Raw genomic sequence first — 15,248 nt, forward strand, 5'->3', positions numbered from 1 at the left:
CAGATGACTAGAGTCAGACATTTTAGAAGAAACAGAAACGTGGGGAAGGCACTGAAGATATTAACATGTTCAATAAAGATGTCAACCCAGTACTACAGCAATGGTAACCAAAATATTCAATAGTGTAATTCCTTATACGTACAATAACGAAGTGGTCATCGTGCTAGAGACTGTTTCCCCAAATGGTAAAAAATTTAACACTCTGCTACGCAACTGGCTTCACTTAGAATAGAGCCAACTCCATCCTGTCGGCTTCACAGAGCTGGCAACACTGATTCCAACTGAAGAAAACCTAAACTACTACATTTTGTCTGTTTTCTTGAGATAATTATCAAACTGATCATCATTTAAAGTAAACTCCTTCATTCTTGCTTAAAACTGACACAGATTCCTTTCTACAATTTTATTTTTCTCTTTAAAATATTCTATTATAGAATATATGACACATTCAAAATTACATGTGGCCGGGCACGGTGGCTCACACCTGTAATCCCAGCACTTGGGGAGGCCAAGGCAGGCAGGTCACTTCAGCCCAGAAGTTCGAGACCACTCTGGGCAATGTGGTGAAAGCCCATCTCTACTAAAATGATAAAAAATTAGCCAGGTGTGGTGGCGTACGCCTGTAGTCCCAGCTACTCAGGAGGCTGAGGCACGAGAGTCACTTGAACCCAGGAAGTGGAAGTTGCAGTGAGCCGAGATTGCGCCACTGCACTCCAGCCTGAGCAACAGAGTGAGACTCTATTTTAAAAAAAGAAAAAAAGAAAAAAAGAAAGAAATGAAATTTTATTTTTTATTATATACGCCACAAAATTCTACTTTAATTCATAAATGACTCAGGATTTCCTATTCTGCTTCACAACAGGAACATCTATATGTAGAATTAAAAAGTTAATCACATTCAAAGCCAAATACTTTGAGAAGTCTGTATACAAAAAATGGAATGCAAACGCCCAAAGAAACTGATACACTGTTCAGTGCTCATGGCCAGGATTTTAATTTAATTTTTAAAACATTTCCTCAAATCGGGTTATATAATAAAATCTTCTAATTAGTCAGAAATAAGGAAACCTCTTGCACTGTATAGAGAGCTCTTCTGGCCATCCAGTACTCAGAATTAATTGCAATGAATTTGAATGCAGAGGCACCATTAACTTTTGGTGGAAAACATCAGCTCATAAATTGAGACTCTAGCAGAAAAAGAACCATACAAGTTAAATGAAACTAGACCGATAAGAAAAGGAAGAAATTGTTAGTGGCGTTTAAAAAACATAACTTGAACTTAACAAACAATTTCTGCGGCTGTTTGTAACCACTAACTGCAGGTTCTGTTAGACAATATCCTATTTTGCATTTAGAAATTATGTAAGAGCCAACAGTCACAAGGCAAGGGAGAATTAGAGAAAGGGAATTATTCATTGCCTGACATGGATGAACTCAGTTTAATGCATGCATTTAGAAAACACTGTTCTCTCTGTTCAGAAATATTAGTTCACATTCCACTCATTTTGATAACCTTTTCCTTTTTCATCCCAATACCACACTAAACCCATTGCTGCACTATTGGAACACAAAGATTAGGTGTAGCCTCTTATCCAAGTTTGTATTGCATGGTGTTATTTCAAAGCAGAGTGACAGACAAACCGTGATTTTAAAGTCTTTTGTCACCAGAATGCCATTCAAGAGTTGTTTGGGTGGGCAAGTGGGAAAATTCACAATACAGTAAACCAAACATTAGAAAGAAAACAGGCTGGGCACAGTGGCTCACGCCTGTAATCCCAGCACTTTGGGAGGCCAAGGTGAGTGGATCACCTAAGGTCAGGAGATCGAGACCAGCCTGACCAACATGGTGAAATCCCGTCTCTACTAAAATACAAAAATTAGCCGGGTGGGGTGGCGGGCACCTGTAATCTTAGCTGTTTGGGAGGCTGAGGCAGGAGAAATGCTTGAACCCAGGAGGCAGAGGTTGCAGTGAGCAGAGATCGCACCACTGCACTCCAGCCTGGGCAACAAGAGTAAAGCTTCGTCTCAAAAAAGAAAAAACAAAAGAAAAAACAAAAGGCAAGTTCCTCAGTCAAGGATTGTGTGATTAAGTGCTGGTCTCTATATCCGCATACCTTGTCAGCAGATAGTCAGTGAACAACGGGCAAGGGAATGAATGGATACATGTGAATACTTCACGACTTAGGAATTCCACCGAGTTACTTTTTTTTTTTTTTTTTCCTGAGGTGGAGTTTTGCTCTTGTTGCCCTGGCTGGAGTAAAATGGCGCGATCTTGGCTCACTGCAACCTCCGCCACCCCGGTTCAAGCCATTCTTCCGCCTCAGCCTCCCGAGAAGCTGACATTACAGGCATGCGCCACCACATCCGGCTAATTTTGTATTTTTAATAGAGATGGGGTTTCTCTATTTGGTCTGGCTGGTCTCCAACTCCCAACCTCAGGTAATCTGCCCACCTCAGCCTCCCAAAGTGCTGGGATTACAGGAGTGAGCCACTGAGCCTGGCTGAGCTACATTTTTTAAAAGATGAGAATAAGACCATGAAGTCAGAATTCTACCAGAATTCCCTTAAATTAAAAAAAAAAAAAAAAAAAAAAAAAAAAAGCGGGGACAGGTGTGGTGGCTCAAACCTATAATCTCAGCACTTTGTGAAGCTGCGGCAGGAGGATCACTTGAGGCTAGGAGTTCAAGACCAGCCTGGGAACACATAGGGAGACCCCATCTCTACCAAAGAAAAAAGAAAAAAATTAGCTGTGCGTGGTAGCATGCCCCTGTGGTCCCAGCTACTTGGAGGCTGAGGCAGGAGGATCACTTGAATTCACGAGGTTGAGGATGCAATAACTTGTGATCACACTGCTGCACTCCAGCCTGAGCAACAAAGTGAGAGACCCTGTCTCAACAAACAAACAAACAAACAGATGAACAGAATACCTATTTTATTTAATTTATCTGTCCGTGCTATTGCTAATAAAAAACACCTATTTGGATTTTTTTTTTTTAACTTTTTTTTTTTTTTTTTTTTTGAGATGGACTTTTGCTCTGTCCCCCAGGCTGGAGTGCAGTGGCGAGATCTCGGCTCATGGCAACCTCCTTGTCCCAGGTTCCAGCGACTCTTCTATCTCTGCCTCCTGAGTAACTGGGATTACAGGTATGAGCCACCACACTCAGCTAATTTTTTGTATTTTTGGTATTTTCTTTTTTCGAGACAGAGTTTTGCTCTTGTCCCCCAGGCTAGAGTGCAATGGCATGATCTCAGCTCACTGCAACCTCCACTTCCTGGGTTTAAGCGATTCCCTTGCCTTAGCCTCCCGAATAGCTGGGATTACAGGCACGTGCCACCATGCCCAGCTAAATTTTGTATTTTTAGTAGAGACGGGGTTTCACCATTTGGCCAGCTGGTCTTGAACTCCTGACCTCAGGTGATCCGCCCGCTTCAGCCTCTCAAAGTGCTGGGATTACAGTCATGAGTCACTGTGCCTGGCCCAAAACAGCTGTTTTAAAAGGGTTCAGAAGGATATACCTCAAGGGGTTAAGAGTAATTGCCTCTGAGAAGAATGGCAAAGAATACTTTATCTTGGTGTGTAATTAATTAATTAATTTTTTTTTTTACAATAGTAAGACGCACACGGTATAATTTTCCCATGTTCCTTTGCAGTTTCCCTCTCGATATCCCAAAACAGAGAGTAAGGCTGTCTCGTCCCCCTCGTTGAAAGGGTGGCAGGGGAGTCTGTTTCACCTTCAGCTGAAACACAGGGGGTCATGAGCTGCAGGATGACCTATCCCAACATACACTGCTTCTTTCACAAACCCAGATTAACTAATTCCAAATCACTGGAGCTCGTTCAAAGCCTTCAAGTTCAAAACTCTATGATGGCTGCAAAATGTCAAAGAAGAAAAAGAGACTGCGTGGTTCCTTGAGTTTTCCCTGCCAACAAACATCGTTCAATTAAGCTGATTTCCTCTCTTCATTTTTTCTCTAAGGAACATGGCATCCTCATGGCATCCAAATCTGCGCTCTTGCCCAGAGATAAAAACTGCTAGTTTTTTCTTATATCTACTTTATAACATAAATTTACTTTTAAACTGGGTGTTTTAAGGATGACACATACCCTCTCATAAGGGAACTACTAAACATCTGGCCACACGCTGGCATCTAACACAATGCAAAAGCGTACCGAAGTCTGAGAGTGGACGTGGACTAATGGAGGTGATTTGAACACAGTGCTGACCAGGCACATTGGCTCACACCTGCAACCCCAGACTTAGGGAAGCAGAGGTGCGAGGATAGCTTGAGCCCAAGGGTCTGAGGCCAGCCTGGGCAACATAGCAAAACCTCGATCACTATAAAAAGTTAAAAACAACAACAACAACAGTGAACACAGTGCTAATGAAAATGTGGTTTCAATCCATATCTGGGCATTAACTTTCAAAAAGAAAAGAAAATCAGGCTTATACCCAGGATCCTAGGTAGTTTAAAAAACGTACGTATGCTTATAGTTCATATCAACTGTATCAAGCACAAGACAAAGTTCACTGGTACAAACAAGGCCTTTGTAAGCACAGGCTTACCGTTCCCAGTGCTGTGTGGCTGGCTGCTAGAAAAAAGGATGATGGGCTGCTTTGAATACAATTAGATAATTTAATCATTTGCGGGAACTGGGGAAGAAACATTTATGTTAGATTCAGAGACTGTCAGAAATCATAATGGGAGATGACATTAAATAATGATAAGAACTGAAACTGCCTCCAGTTAGCTTGACACTGACATAAGCCTTCATAGGCAACAAAGTAAAAAACTGACAGAATAGTCAAAGTACTGGGTGTTTTGGGAAATTACAGTGTTTCAAGTCAAATCCACAGCAAAATAACTTAAGAATTTCAATGTTTAGACACAGTTGCTCCCTCAGCTTTAACATTTGTGATGCCAAAATTGGGTAATTCACCATATCCTTGGAGAGGAGGTAAGTGGCACTTTCATAAAAATAGCAAAATGATGCTCCCAGTGTAAGAAAAAGTACTAAATCTTTGGAAATATTCAAACAGTTGAGGATAGCAATTTAATCTGGCAGCACAAGTTAAAAGTCCTAAAATCACCTTTGGATTCAGCAAGTGTACTTTTTAAAAGTTAAAACTGTCTTGGATCTGGCCTCAGGGAGAAAAACAAAGAAAAAAGTCGTCCTGGAAGTTTCTGAATCACAAAGAGCCAGAATTCACAACATGTGTGGACTCCAAACCCTAAGCTGAAAACTGACATTAATGTAGCTTGGTAATGAATCCAGGTAATGCCCGCTTCGGGAGAACCCACTTTAAGTCTAGGCCCCCATCACCATAGATAAAGATCCACGAAACATACATTCATAATTACACACAGTCTGCTCTGAACCTCACAGGTTTCTCTGCTACGACCTCCACCATTTTCCTTTTTTTTGAGACAGAGTCTTGCTCTGTCACCCAGGCTGGAGAGAAGTGGTGCGATCACTGCTCACTGCAGCCTCAACATCCAGAGCTCAAGCGATCCTCCCACCTCAGCCTCCTAAGTAGCTGGGATTACAGGTGCAAACCACCATGCTCAGCTCATCTTTAATTTTTTTTTTTTTTTGAAATGGAGTCTCTCTCTGTCGCCCAGGCTAGAGTGCAGTGGTGCGATCTTGGCTCACTGCAACCTCCACCTCCTGGGTTCAAGAGATTCTTGAGTAGCTGGGATTACAGGCACATGCTACCATGCCTGGCTAATTTTTGTATTTTCTGTAGAGATGAGGTTTCACCATGTTGGCCAGGCTGGTCTCAAACCCCTGACCTCAGGTGATCCGCCTGCCTCAGCCTGCCATAGTGCTGGGATTACATGCATGAGCCACCATGCCTTGTCTAATTTTTTTGATTATTTTGTAGAGACCGGGTCTTTCTTTGTTGTCCAGACTGGTCTTGAACTCCTAGCCTGCAGCACTCCTCCAGCCTCAGCCTCCCAAAGTACTTGGATGATAGGCATGAACCATCATGCCCAGCTGACTTGTACCTTCTTATATAAATTTTATTTATTTATTTATTTATTTATTTATTTATTTATTTATTTATTTGAGACAGGATCTTGCTATGTCACCCAGGCTGGAGTGCAGTGGTGCAATCTTGGCTCACTGCAACCTCTGCTTCCTAAGCTCAAGTGATCCTCACATTTCACCCTCCAGACTACATACTAGGCTAATTTTTTAAAAAGGTTTTGTAGAGATGAGGTCTCACCATGTTGCCCAGGCTTGTCTCAAACTCCTGGGCTCAAGCGATCCTCCCGCCTTGGCCTCCCAAAGGGCTGGGATTATAGGCATGAGCCACTGCGCCCAGCTTTATATGACTTCTTATATGGAGTAATTATCTCAGTATAACCCAGAAGTCTTGCTGGTCTATCTGCAGTTTTACACAACATATTCATGTTTGGAAGCAATCACAGCGAGCTTTCTTGTAACAGTGAACTTGAACAATATCTTGAAAAGAATGAGAAACAGACTAAGGCTGGGCGTGGTGGCTCACACCTGTAATCCCAGCACTTTGGGAGGCCGAGGTGGGTGGATCACCTGAGGTCAGGAGTTCGAGACCAGCCTGGCCAACATGGTGAAACCCCATCTCTGCTAAAAACTCAAAAATTAGCCGAGTGTGGTGGCTCATACCTGTAATCTCAGCTGCTCAGGAGACTGAGGCACGAGAATGGCTTGAACCCAGGAGGCGGAGGTGGCAGTGAGTTGAGATTAAACCACTGCACTCCAGCCTGGGCAACAGAGAGAGACTCTATTTCAAAACAAAAACCAAAAACAAAACAAAAAACAGGCCAGGCACGGTGGCTCATGCCCGTAATCGCAGCACTTTGGGAGGCTGGGGTGGGGGTGGGGGATCATCTGAGGTCAGGGGTTCGAGACCAGCCTAGCCAACATGGTGAAACCTCATCTCTACTAAAAATATGAAAATTAGCCAGGTGTGGTGGCGGGCACCTTAATCCCAGCTACTTGGGAGGCTGAGGCAGGGGAATCGCTTGAACCCAGGAGGTGGAGGTTGCAGTGAGTGGAGATGATGCCACTGCACTCCAGCCTGGGTAACAGAGACTCAAAAAAAAGAAAAAAACAAACAAACAAAACCCCCAGAAACCAGCCATATGCCATTTGCAAAAGACACATCTAAATATGAGGACAAAGAAAAGTATAAAGTCAAAGTATGGGAAAGATCTGCCAGGCAATGTTAACTTAAAGGTATCTGGTTTACATCAGGTAAAATAGACTTAGGGGATTAAGCTTGACTGGGAAAGAGGGTCACTTTTTATTGATGAAAAACGAAATCACCTGAACATATTACAATTCTAAACTTCGGCCGGGCGCGGTGGCTCAAGCCTGTAATCCCAGCACTTTGGGAGGCCGAGACGGGCGGATCACGAAGTCAGGAGATCAAGACCATCCTGTCTAACACGGTGAAACTCCGTCTCTACTAAAAAAAATACAAAAAACTAGCCGGGCGAGGTGGCGGGCGCCTGTAGTCCCAGCTACTCGGCAGGCTGAGGCAGAAGAATGGCGTAAACCCGGGAGGCGGAGCTTGCAGTGAGCTGAGATCCGGCCACTGCACTCCAGCCTGGGGGGCAGAGCAAGAATCCGTCTCAAAAAAAAAAAAAAAAAAACCAAAAAACAATTCTAAACTTCATTTGTTTAATAGAATAACTCCATAATAAAACAGTAAAATAGACAGAAAATCAATAATCCTCCACCATTATCACTGGCAACATCCCATAAATGGTTTTGTGCATCTTTTACATATTAACTCAGTTAATATTCGTATCTATCCTGTTCCTCAGTGTCCCTATTTTATAGACAAGGAAATTAAGACACAAGGATGTTACATATTTTTCTCAGAAAGTGTTAGAACAAGTTGAAAAACAAAATCCTTAATGATAGGAATATTTGGATAAAACAGTAAGTTTGGCCTAATAAAAATACTAGAGAATGCCGGGCACGGTGGCTCACGCCTGTAATCCCAGCACTTTGGGAGGCCAAGGCGGGTGGATCACAAGGTCATGAGATCGAGACCATCCTGGCTAACACAGTGAAACCCCGTCTCTACTAAAAATAAAAAAAAAATAGCCGGGGGTGGTGGCAGGCGCCTGCAGTCCCAGCTACTCGGGAGGCTGAGGCAGGAGAATGGCGTGAATCCGGGAGGCGGAGTTTGCAGTGAGCTGACATCGCGCCACTGCACTCCAGCCTGGGCGACAGAGCGAGACTGTGTCTCAAAAACAAAAACAAACAAACAAACAAAAAACAAACAAAAAACTAGAGAATACACATTATTTTCAATTATTTAAAGAATATTTATAAAAACTGACTGTGTACTAGGCTGTAAAACCAATCTCAACAAATAGAGAAGACTCAAACTCATACAGATTTCCCAGGACCATAATGCAATTTAGTTAGAAATCTTGCCAGGCATGGTGGCTCACGCCTATAATCCCAGCACTTTGGGAGGCTGAGTCGGGCAGATCACTTGAGGTAAGGAGTTTGAGACCAGCATGGCCAACATGGTAAGACCCTGTCTCTCCTAAAAATACACACAAAAAATTATCCGGATGTGGTGGCGCACATCTGTAATCCCAGGACTAGGGAGGCTGGGGCAGGAGAATCGCTTGAACCAGGGAGGCAGAGGTTGCAGAGAACCGAGATAGTGCCATTGCACTCCAGCCTGGATGACAGAATGAGACTACGTCTCTGAAAAAAAAAAAAAAAAAAAAATAAATAAATAAATAAATGAATAAATAAAAATCTGTAACAAAAGTTGAAATATGCCATGTGTTTAGAAATTTAAAACCATGCCTCTAAATTAATCATAGGTGAAAGATTAAACTGTAAAAGAAAGGACAAATATCTGGAAATAGACATCATTAATAATACCACATACCAAAATATGTGGGAAACAGAGAAAACAGTACTTAAGTGGGAAGTCTATAATCTTAATGTTTATACTGGAAAAGAAGAAAGACTGAAGTAAGCATCTAAAGAAAGAACTTTTTAAAAGGGTAATGGAATAAATCCAAAGGTAATGACAGAAGGAGGAGGAGGGGAATGGGGGTGGTGGGGGAAGAAGTTAAATAAAATAGAAAATAAAAATAGAAAAGGGAGGCTCCACAAAGATGAAATCTGATACTAGTAACAACGATTTTAAGGCTGGGCACAGTGGTTCATGCCCACAATCCTAATACTTTAGGAGGCTGAGGCTTAGGCCAGCCTGGGCAACATAGTGAGATTCCATCTCTATATACAAAAAATAATAATATAATAAAATAAGCATAAATAATTTATTAAAAAACATGTCCAGAAAAAAAGAAAAAATATAAAAAAAGTATTAGGAGTAAATAGGGGAGATATAACATATGCAGCAAAAATTAAGGTGAGAACATATTATGGGCAACTTTTTGCCAATAAATTTGAAAATTTATGCCGGGCGTGGTGGCTCACGCCTGTAATCCCAGCACTTTGGGAGGCCGAGGCGGGCGGATCACAAGGTCAGGAGATCGAGACCACGGTGAAACCCCGTCTCTATTAAAAATACAAAAAATTAGCCGGGCGTGGTTGTGGGCGCCTGTAGTCCCAGCTACTCGGGAGGCTGAGGCAGGAGAATGGCGTGAACCCGGGAGGCGGAGCTTGCAGTGAGCCGAGATCGCGCCACTGCACTCCAGCCTGGGCAACAGAGCGAGACTCCGTCTCAAAAAAAAAAAAAAAAGAAAATTTATGATGAAACAGATATATTGCTACAAAAAGATAACCCACTAGGATTAACCCAGAAGTAGACAATAAAATATGGAATTTTAACTGATTTACGCAACGCAGTATCATCAAACATTTAAGGGATAGCAAATTTAATTTTACATATATTATTTCAGAAACAAGAGTAAACACTCCAAAACTCATAAGTAATGCAAAGTAGAACAGACAAGAAAGGAAAATTATAGAACAATTTCAACGAATACAGACCATTTCAATGAAAAATCTTAAATAAAATATTAACAAATTCAGCTACGCATAAAAACATAATACATCATAATCTAGTTGAATTTGTCCCAGGAACACTAATTTGGCTCAATGTAAAAAAAATTGATTAATGTAATTGACTACGTTAATGAATTAAAGGAAGCAGAACAAATATTTAATGATATTCAATAATAAGTCAAGCTTAAAAAAAAGCTCTTGGCAACACAGGAAAAGGAAAATTGTTTAACCAATAAAGAGTATATTAAAATCATTCTTGGCTGGGCGCAGTGGCTCACGCCTGTAATCCCAGCACTTCGGGGGGCCGAGGCGGGTGGATCACCTGAGGTCAGGAGTTTGAGACCAGCCTGGACAACATGGTGAGACCCCATCTCTACCAACAACACAAAAAATTAGCTGGGTGTGGTGATGTCTGTAATCCCAGCAACTTGGGAGGCTGAAGCAGGAGAATCGCTTGAACCCAGGAGGTGGAGGTTGCAGTGAGCTGAGATTGTGCTATTGCCCTCCAGCCTGGGCAACAAGAGTAAAACTTCATCTCAAAAAAAAAAAAAAAAAAAAAGAATCATTCTTAATGGGGAACCTTTTGAAGCCCTCTCTTTGCAATCAGAAACAAGCTGAGGAAGTCCACAATGATGACTCAGCAGAACAGAGGGCATAACCAGCAGAATTAAGATAAGAAAAAATAAACAAAAGGCATGAAGATTGGAAAAGAAATGCAAGTATCATTACTTGCTGCTGCTATGACCATCTCTACAGAAAAAAACAGAACACAAACGAAATGACAGTTTAGAGGCCGAGTGCTTTTTTTTGAGACAGGGTCTGGCTCTGTCATCCAGGCTGGAGTGCAGCAGCAGGACTGTGGTTTACTGCAAACTCTGCCTCCCAGGACCAAGCGATCCTCCCACCTTGGCCTCTGGAGTAGCTGGGGACCACAGACATGGGCCACCATGCCCCACTAATTTTTCTGTATTTTTTGTAGAGGCAGGGTCTCACCATGTTGCCCAGGCTGGACTTGAACTCCTGGACTCAAACAATCTGCTCACCTTGGCCTCCCAAAGTGCTGGGATTACAGGCATGAGCCAACACACCCCACAAAAAAAAAAAATTATTAATTTAGAGACAGGGTCATTAGCAGGGTGTGGTGGGCTCCTGTAGTCCCAGCTACTCAGGAGGCTGAGGCAGGAGGATCACTTGAGCCCTGAAGGTAGAGGTTGTTGTGCGCTAAGATCACACCACTGCACTCCAGCCTGGGCGACAGAGCGAGACTCCATCTCAAAAAAATAATAAAATTAAAAATAAAAATAAATAAACATAAAAAATAAAATAAAATAGAGACCGTATCTCAACTATCTCTTAAATATATACATATATACTTCTTTTAGCACACACACACGTACATATATATATATATATATATATATATATGAAAGATACACTGATTTACCTCACTCAACATAAAATATCTTTTTAAACTTTGGGCTAATCTAACTTATTTTAATTGAATAACATTTTAAATATTTAACTTTAGCAGCAAATTAATGTCTTTTGGTAAAGTAAGTATCTCCACTTTGAGATCAAATACAGATATTGAGAACTCTTCCCTGCCCCTGAGATGGGTCTCGTTACGTTGCCCAGTCTGGACTTGAACTCTTGGGCTCAAGCAATCCTCTTGCTTCAGCCTCCTGAGTAGCTGAGTCTAGGGGTGTGTGCCACAGCACCTGGCAAGAATATGTATTTTAATATATTCAATAATTTTAGAGAAAGACATACTAATACTAATGTATACCTAGTCTTTAAGCAAGGAATTTGGCAGAATTGGGCAAATAATAATTCACACCATTTCCCAACTAAACTCATCTCTAACTGATCTGTCAAAAGCTCAACAACAAATCTATGAAAACTTAGTGCTTTCACCCACATACAGCATGAGGCTATGAATGCCCGAACAGCCATGGGCATCACAAATGAATCCCTGTTATGTAAAAGCCTAATTTTGTTTACACTGTATTGATGACTTTTATAAAAATAAAATTCAGCTTCTAGGGAAAAAACACATATTGAGCCACAGTGAGAAACAGTATACGTTTTATAATATTTCTAATTGGCAATACAAGTCCATTTAGAGAAAAGCTTTTGAGAGGACTGAAATATGCAAGCCTTCAACGACAACCTCACTGTTATCAACCAGGAGGAATCAATTAGAAGTCAGACAAGCAGTGAGACTCTCGCTCTAAAGAAACCATTATAAGCAGCCAAGCTCTTCCAGATGGCCCTGTCCTGTCTCCTCCGGCTCTCAAGAAATCGACTTTCTCTTTGAAAAGCCATTAACAGCCACAACCTTCTGGAACGTTGTTCCCAGATTGCTCATGGTCTAAGTCTCCACTTTATCGCCCTGGTGACTCAACAGATAAACGCCTCAAATCCTAACACCGAAGATTCCCCACACTTGAGCTTCTGGTCCCCACAAAGGTTGACACAAAACGAAAATGATTCCCCGTGTAGTGCCTTCTGTGGCTACATCAGAAATGGGAACCTGGGGATGGGCAGTCAGTGATGAACACTCACAGGGGAAATGAAAGACACACTTGAACTTTCCTTTTTCTTTTTTTTTTTTTGGAGATAGTTTCGCTCTTATTACCCATGCTGGAGTGCAGTGGCGTGATCTTGGCTCACTGCAGCCAACGCCTCCCAGGCTCAAGCGATTCTCCTGCCTCAGCCTCCCTAGTAGCTGTGATTATAGGTGCCTGCCACCGCACTCGGCTAATTTTTGTGTTTTTAGTAGAGATGGGGTTTCACCATCTTGGCCAGGCTGGTCTCGAACTCCTGGCCTCAGATGATCTGCTCACCTCAGCCTCCCAAAGTGCTGGGATTGGCCGGGCGCGGTGGCTCAAGCCTGTAATCCCAGCACTTTGGGAGGCCGAGGCGGGTGGATCACGAGGTCAGGAGATTGAGACTATCCTGGCTAACATGGTGAAACCCCGTCTCTACTAAAAATACAAAAAACTAGCCGGGCGTGGTGGCGGGCGCCTGTAGTCTCAGCTACTTGGGAGGCTGAGGCGGGAGAATGGCGTGAACCCGGGAGGCGGAGCTTGCAGTGAGCCGAGATCACGCCACTGCACTCCAGCCTGGGAGACACAGCGAGACTCCGTCTCAAAAAAAAAAAAAAAAAAAACCAAAGTGCTGGGATTACAGGCGAGAGCCACTGTGCCTGGCCCACACTTGAGCTTTCATCTCACCTTTTCAACATCCGCTTTTGTGACATTGATGTCAGCATCCATTTTCTCAAAGTACTGCTGCGCCCTGTCCGCCTCTTTGCAATCGCGTTCAAATCGCCTTTTACTCTAAAATCAGAGGAAAATAATTATGAAACCACAAGAGTCCTACGAGAAGACGTAATTTTATCTACAGCTCCCAAAGAGCATTGTTCTTTTTCTTCTTCTTCTTTTTGTTTTCTTGAGTGAGGGTCTCACTTTGTCACCCAGGCTGCAGTGCAGTGGCACCATCTCGGCTCACCGCAGCCTTGACCTTCCTGGCTCAGTTGATCTTCCCACCTCAGCCTCACTAGCTGCTGTGACTACAGGCATGCACCACCATGCCCGGCTAACTTTTGCATTTTTTGTAGAGACTAGGTTTTGTCATGTCGCCCATGCTGGTCTTGAACTTCTGAGCTCAAGCGATCCTCCCGCCTCCGCCTCCCAAATTGCTGGGATTATAGGCGTGAGCCAACATGTCTGGCTCAAGAACTTCTCTGAATTTATTTTTTTATATGTCATAATTTCCAGAAGTTATTTTAAAATCTGCATTTGTTTCTATCAAAACTGTCTAATCTTTATTATTTCCACGTGACTTTTAGAAAAATACTCAACTTGAGCCCTTTTGGCTCAACTTTAGATAGTGGTCCTAGAAACAAACGAGAAAAATCTATAAAGGTGTTTTGTTAGTGTCTGTGTGTGCATGTTTTTTACTTACTCATTGATTCAAGCTTAAATTAAATTGAAATTGGAAAATCTATAAAGACATTTCTTAGGCTGGGCACAGTGGCTCACGCCTGTAATCCTAGAACTTTGGGAGGCCGAGGTGGGCGAATCACTTCAGGGCAGGAGTTCAAGACCACCCTGGCCAACATGACAAAACCCCATCTCTACCAAAAATACAAAAATTAGCTGGGCGCGGTGGCATGTGCCTGTAATCTCAGCTACTCGGGAGGCTGAGGCAGGAGAATCACTTGAACCCGGGAAGTGGAGGTTGCAGTGAGCCAAGATCGCGCCATTGCACTCCAGCCTGGGCAACAGAGGGAGGCTCCGTCTCAAAAAAAGAAAAAAAAAAAATCTATAAAGCCATTTATTTTGCTGTGCATTGTTCACTTACGGATTCAAGCTGCTTCCAGCAAGTCTCGATGTGCTGCTGTGCTTTCCGGCCATCGTGAAAGTTCTGCAAAGGGGAAATACACGGCGATTAGTACCCTCTGCTTCTCTTACGAACCCAGGAGGAAACATTTTCATCCACTTCAACAACATCTAAATATTGAACCTCTAGTATGTATGCTCCAGATAAATTTAAGAGTTTAAAGGGGTAGCCGGGTGTGGTGGCTCACATCTGTAATCCCAGAACTCTGGGAGGCTGAGGCAGGAGAATCACTTGAGCGAAGGAGTTCGAGACAGCCTGGGCAACACAGTGAGACCCCCTCTCTACAAAAATTAGAAAAATTAGCTGGATGTGGTGGCACACACCGATAGTCCCAGCTACTCTGGAGGCTGAGGTGGGAGGATCACCTAAGTCCAGGGAGGTTGAAACTGCCACATCGAGCTGTGATTGCGCCACTGTACTCCAGCCTGGATGACACAGTGAAACCCTGCCTCAAAAAAAAAAAAAAAAAAAAGAAAAAGAAAAAGGGAATAAAAAGTTTAATGCGGAAATGAAAACAAGAGTAGTCATCACAGATGAACCAAGTTTCACTTGGGGGAAAAAAAAGCAGTCACAGAGTTCCCTTTACAGCTCTAGGTACAACTGTATAAAATTTGAAGACTGGCCAGGCATGGTAGTGCCCACGCCTGAAGTCAGTTACTTGGGAGGCTGAGGTTGGAGGCTCACCTAAGCCTGGGAGGTTGAGGCTGCAGTGAGCTGTGATTGTGCCACCGCACTCCAGCCTGAGTGACAGAATGAGACCCCATCTCAAAAAAATAAAATAGGCTGGACGGTGGCTAACGCCTGTAATCCCAGCACTTTGGGAGGCTGAAGTGGGCAGATC

General features: G+C 42.8%; 1 protein-coding gene across 23 annotated transcripts in view; it reads right to left on the minus strand.

Annotated features, from left to right (window-relative positions):
• The window catches only part of LOC105464027 (formin binding protein 1), a 161,959-nt gene that overhangs the window by 58,826 nt on the left and 87,885 nt on the right, over nucleotides 1-15,248 (minus strand). For all 23 annotated transcript variants that reach the window (XR_011612885.1, XR_976633.2, XR_976632.2 and 20 more), the window contains exons 5-6: nucleotides 14,369-14,431; nucleotides 13,237-13,341 (exon numbers count right to left, since the gene is read on the minus strand). Coding sequence is in view for 20 of the 23 variants with exons in the window: in XM_011711626.2 (XP_011709928.1) it covers nucleotides 13,237-13,341; nucleotides 14,369-14,431 (168 nt within the window). In the remaining 3 variants the exon portion in view is untranslated. The remainder of the gene's footprint in view (nucleotides 1-13,236; nucleotides 13,342-14,368; nucleotides 14,432-15,248) is intronic.

Source organism: Macaca nemestrina, chromosome 14, assembly GCF_043159975.1.
Source record: "Macaca nemestrina isolate mMacNem1 chromosome 14, mMacNem.hap1, whole genome shotgun sequence".
Taxonomy (NCBI): domain Eukaryota; kingdom Metazoa; phylum Chordata; class Mammalia; order Primates; family Cercopithecidae; genus Macaca; species Macaca nemestrina.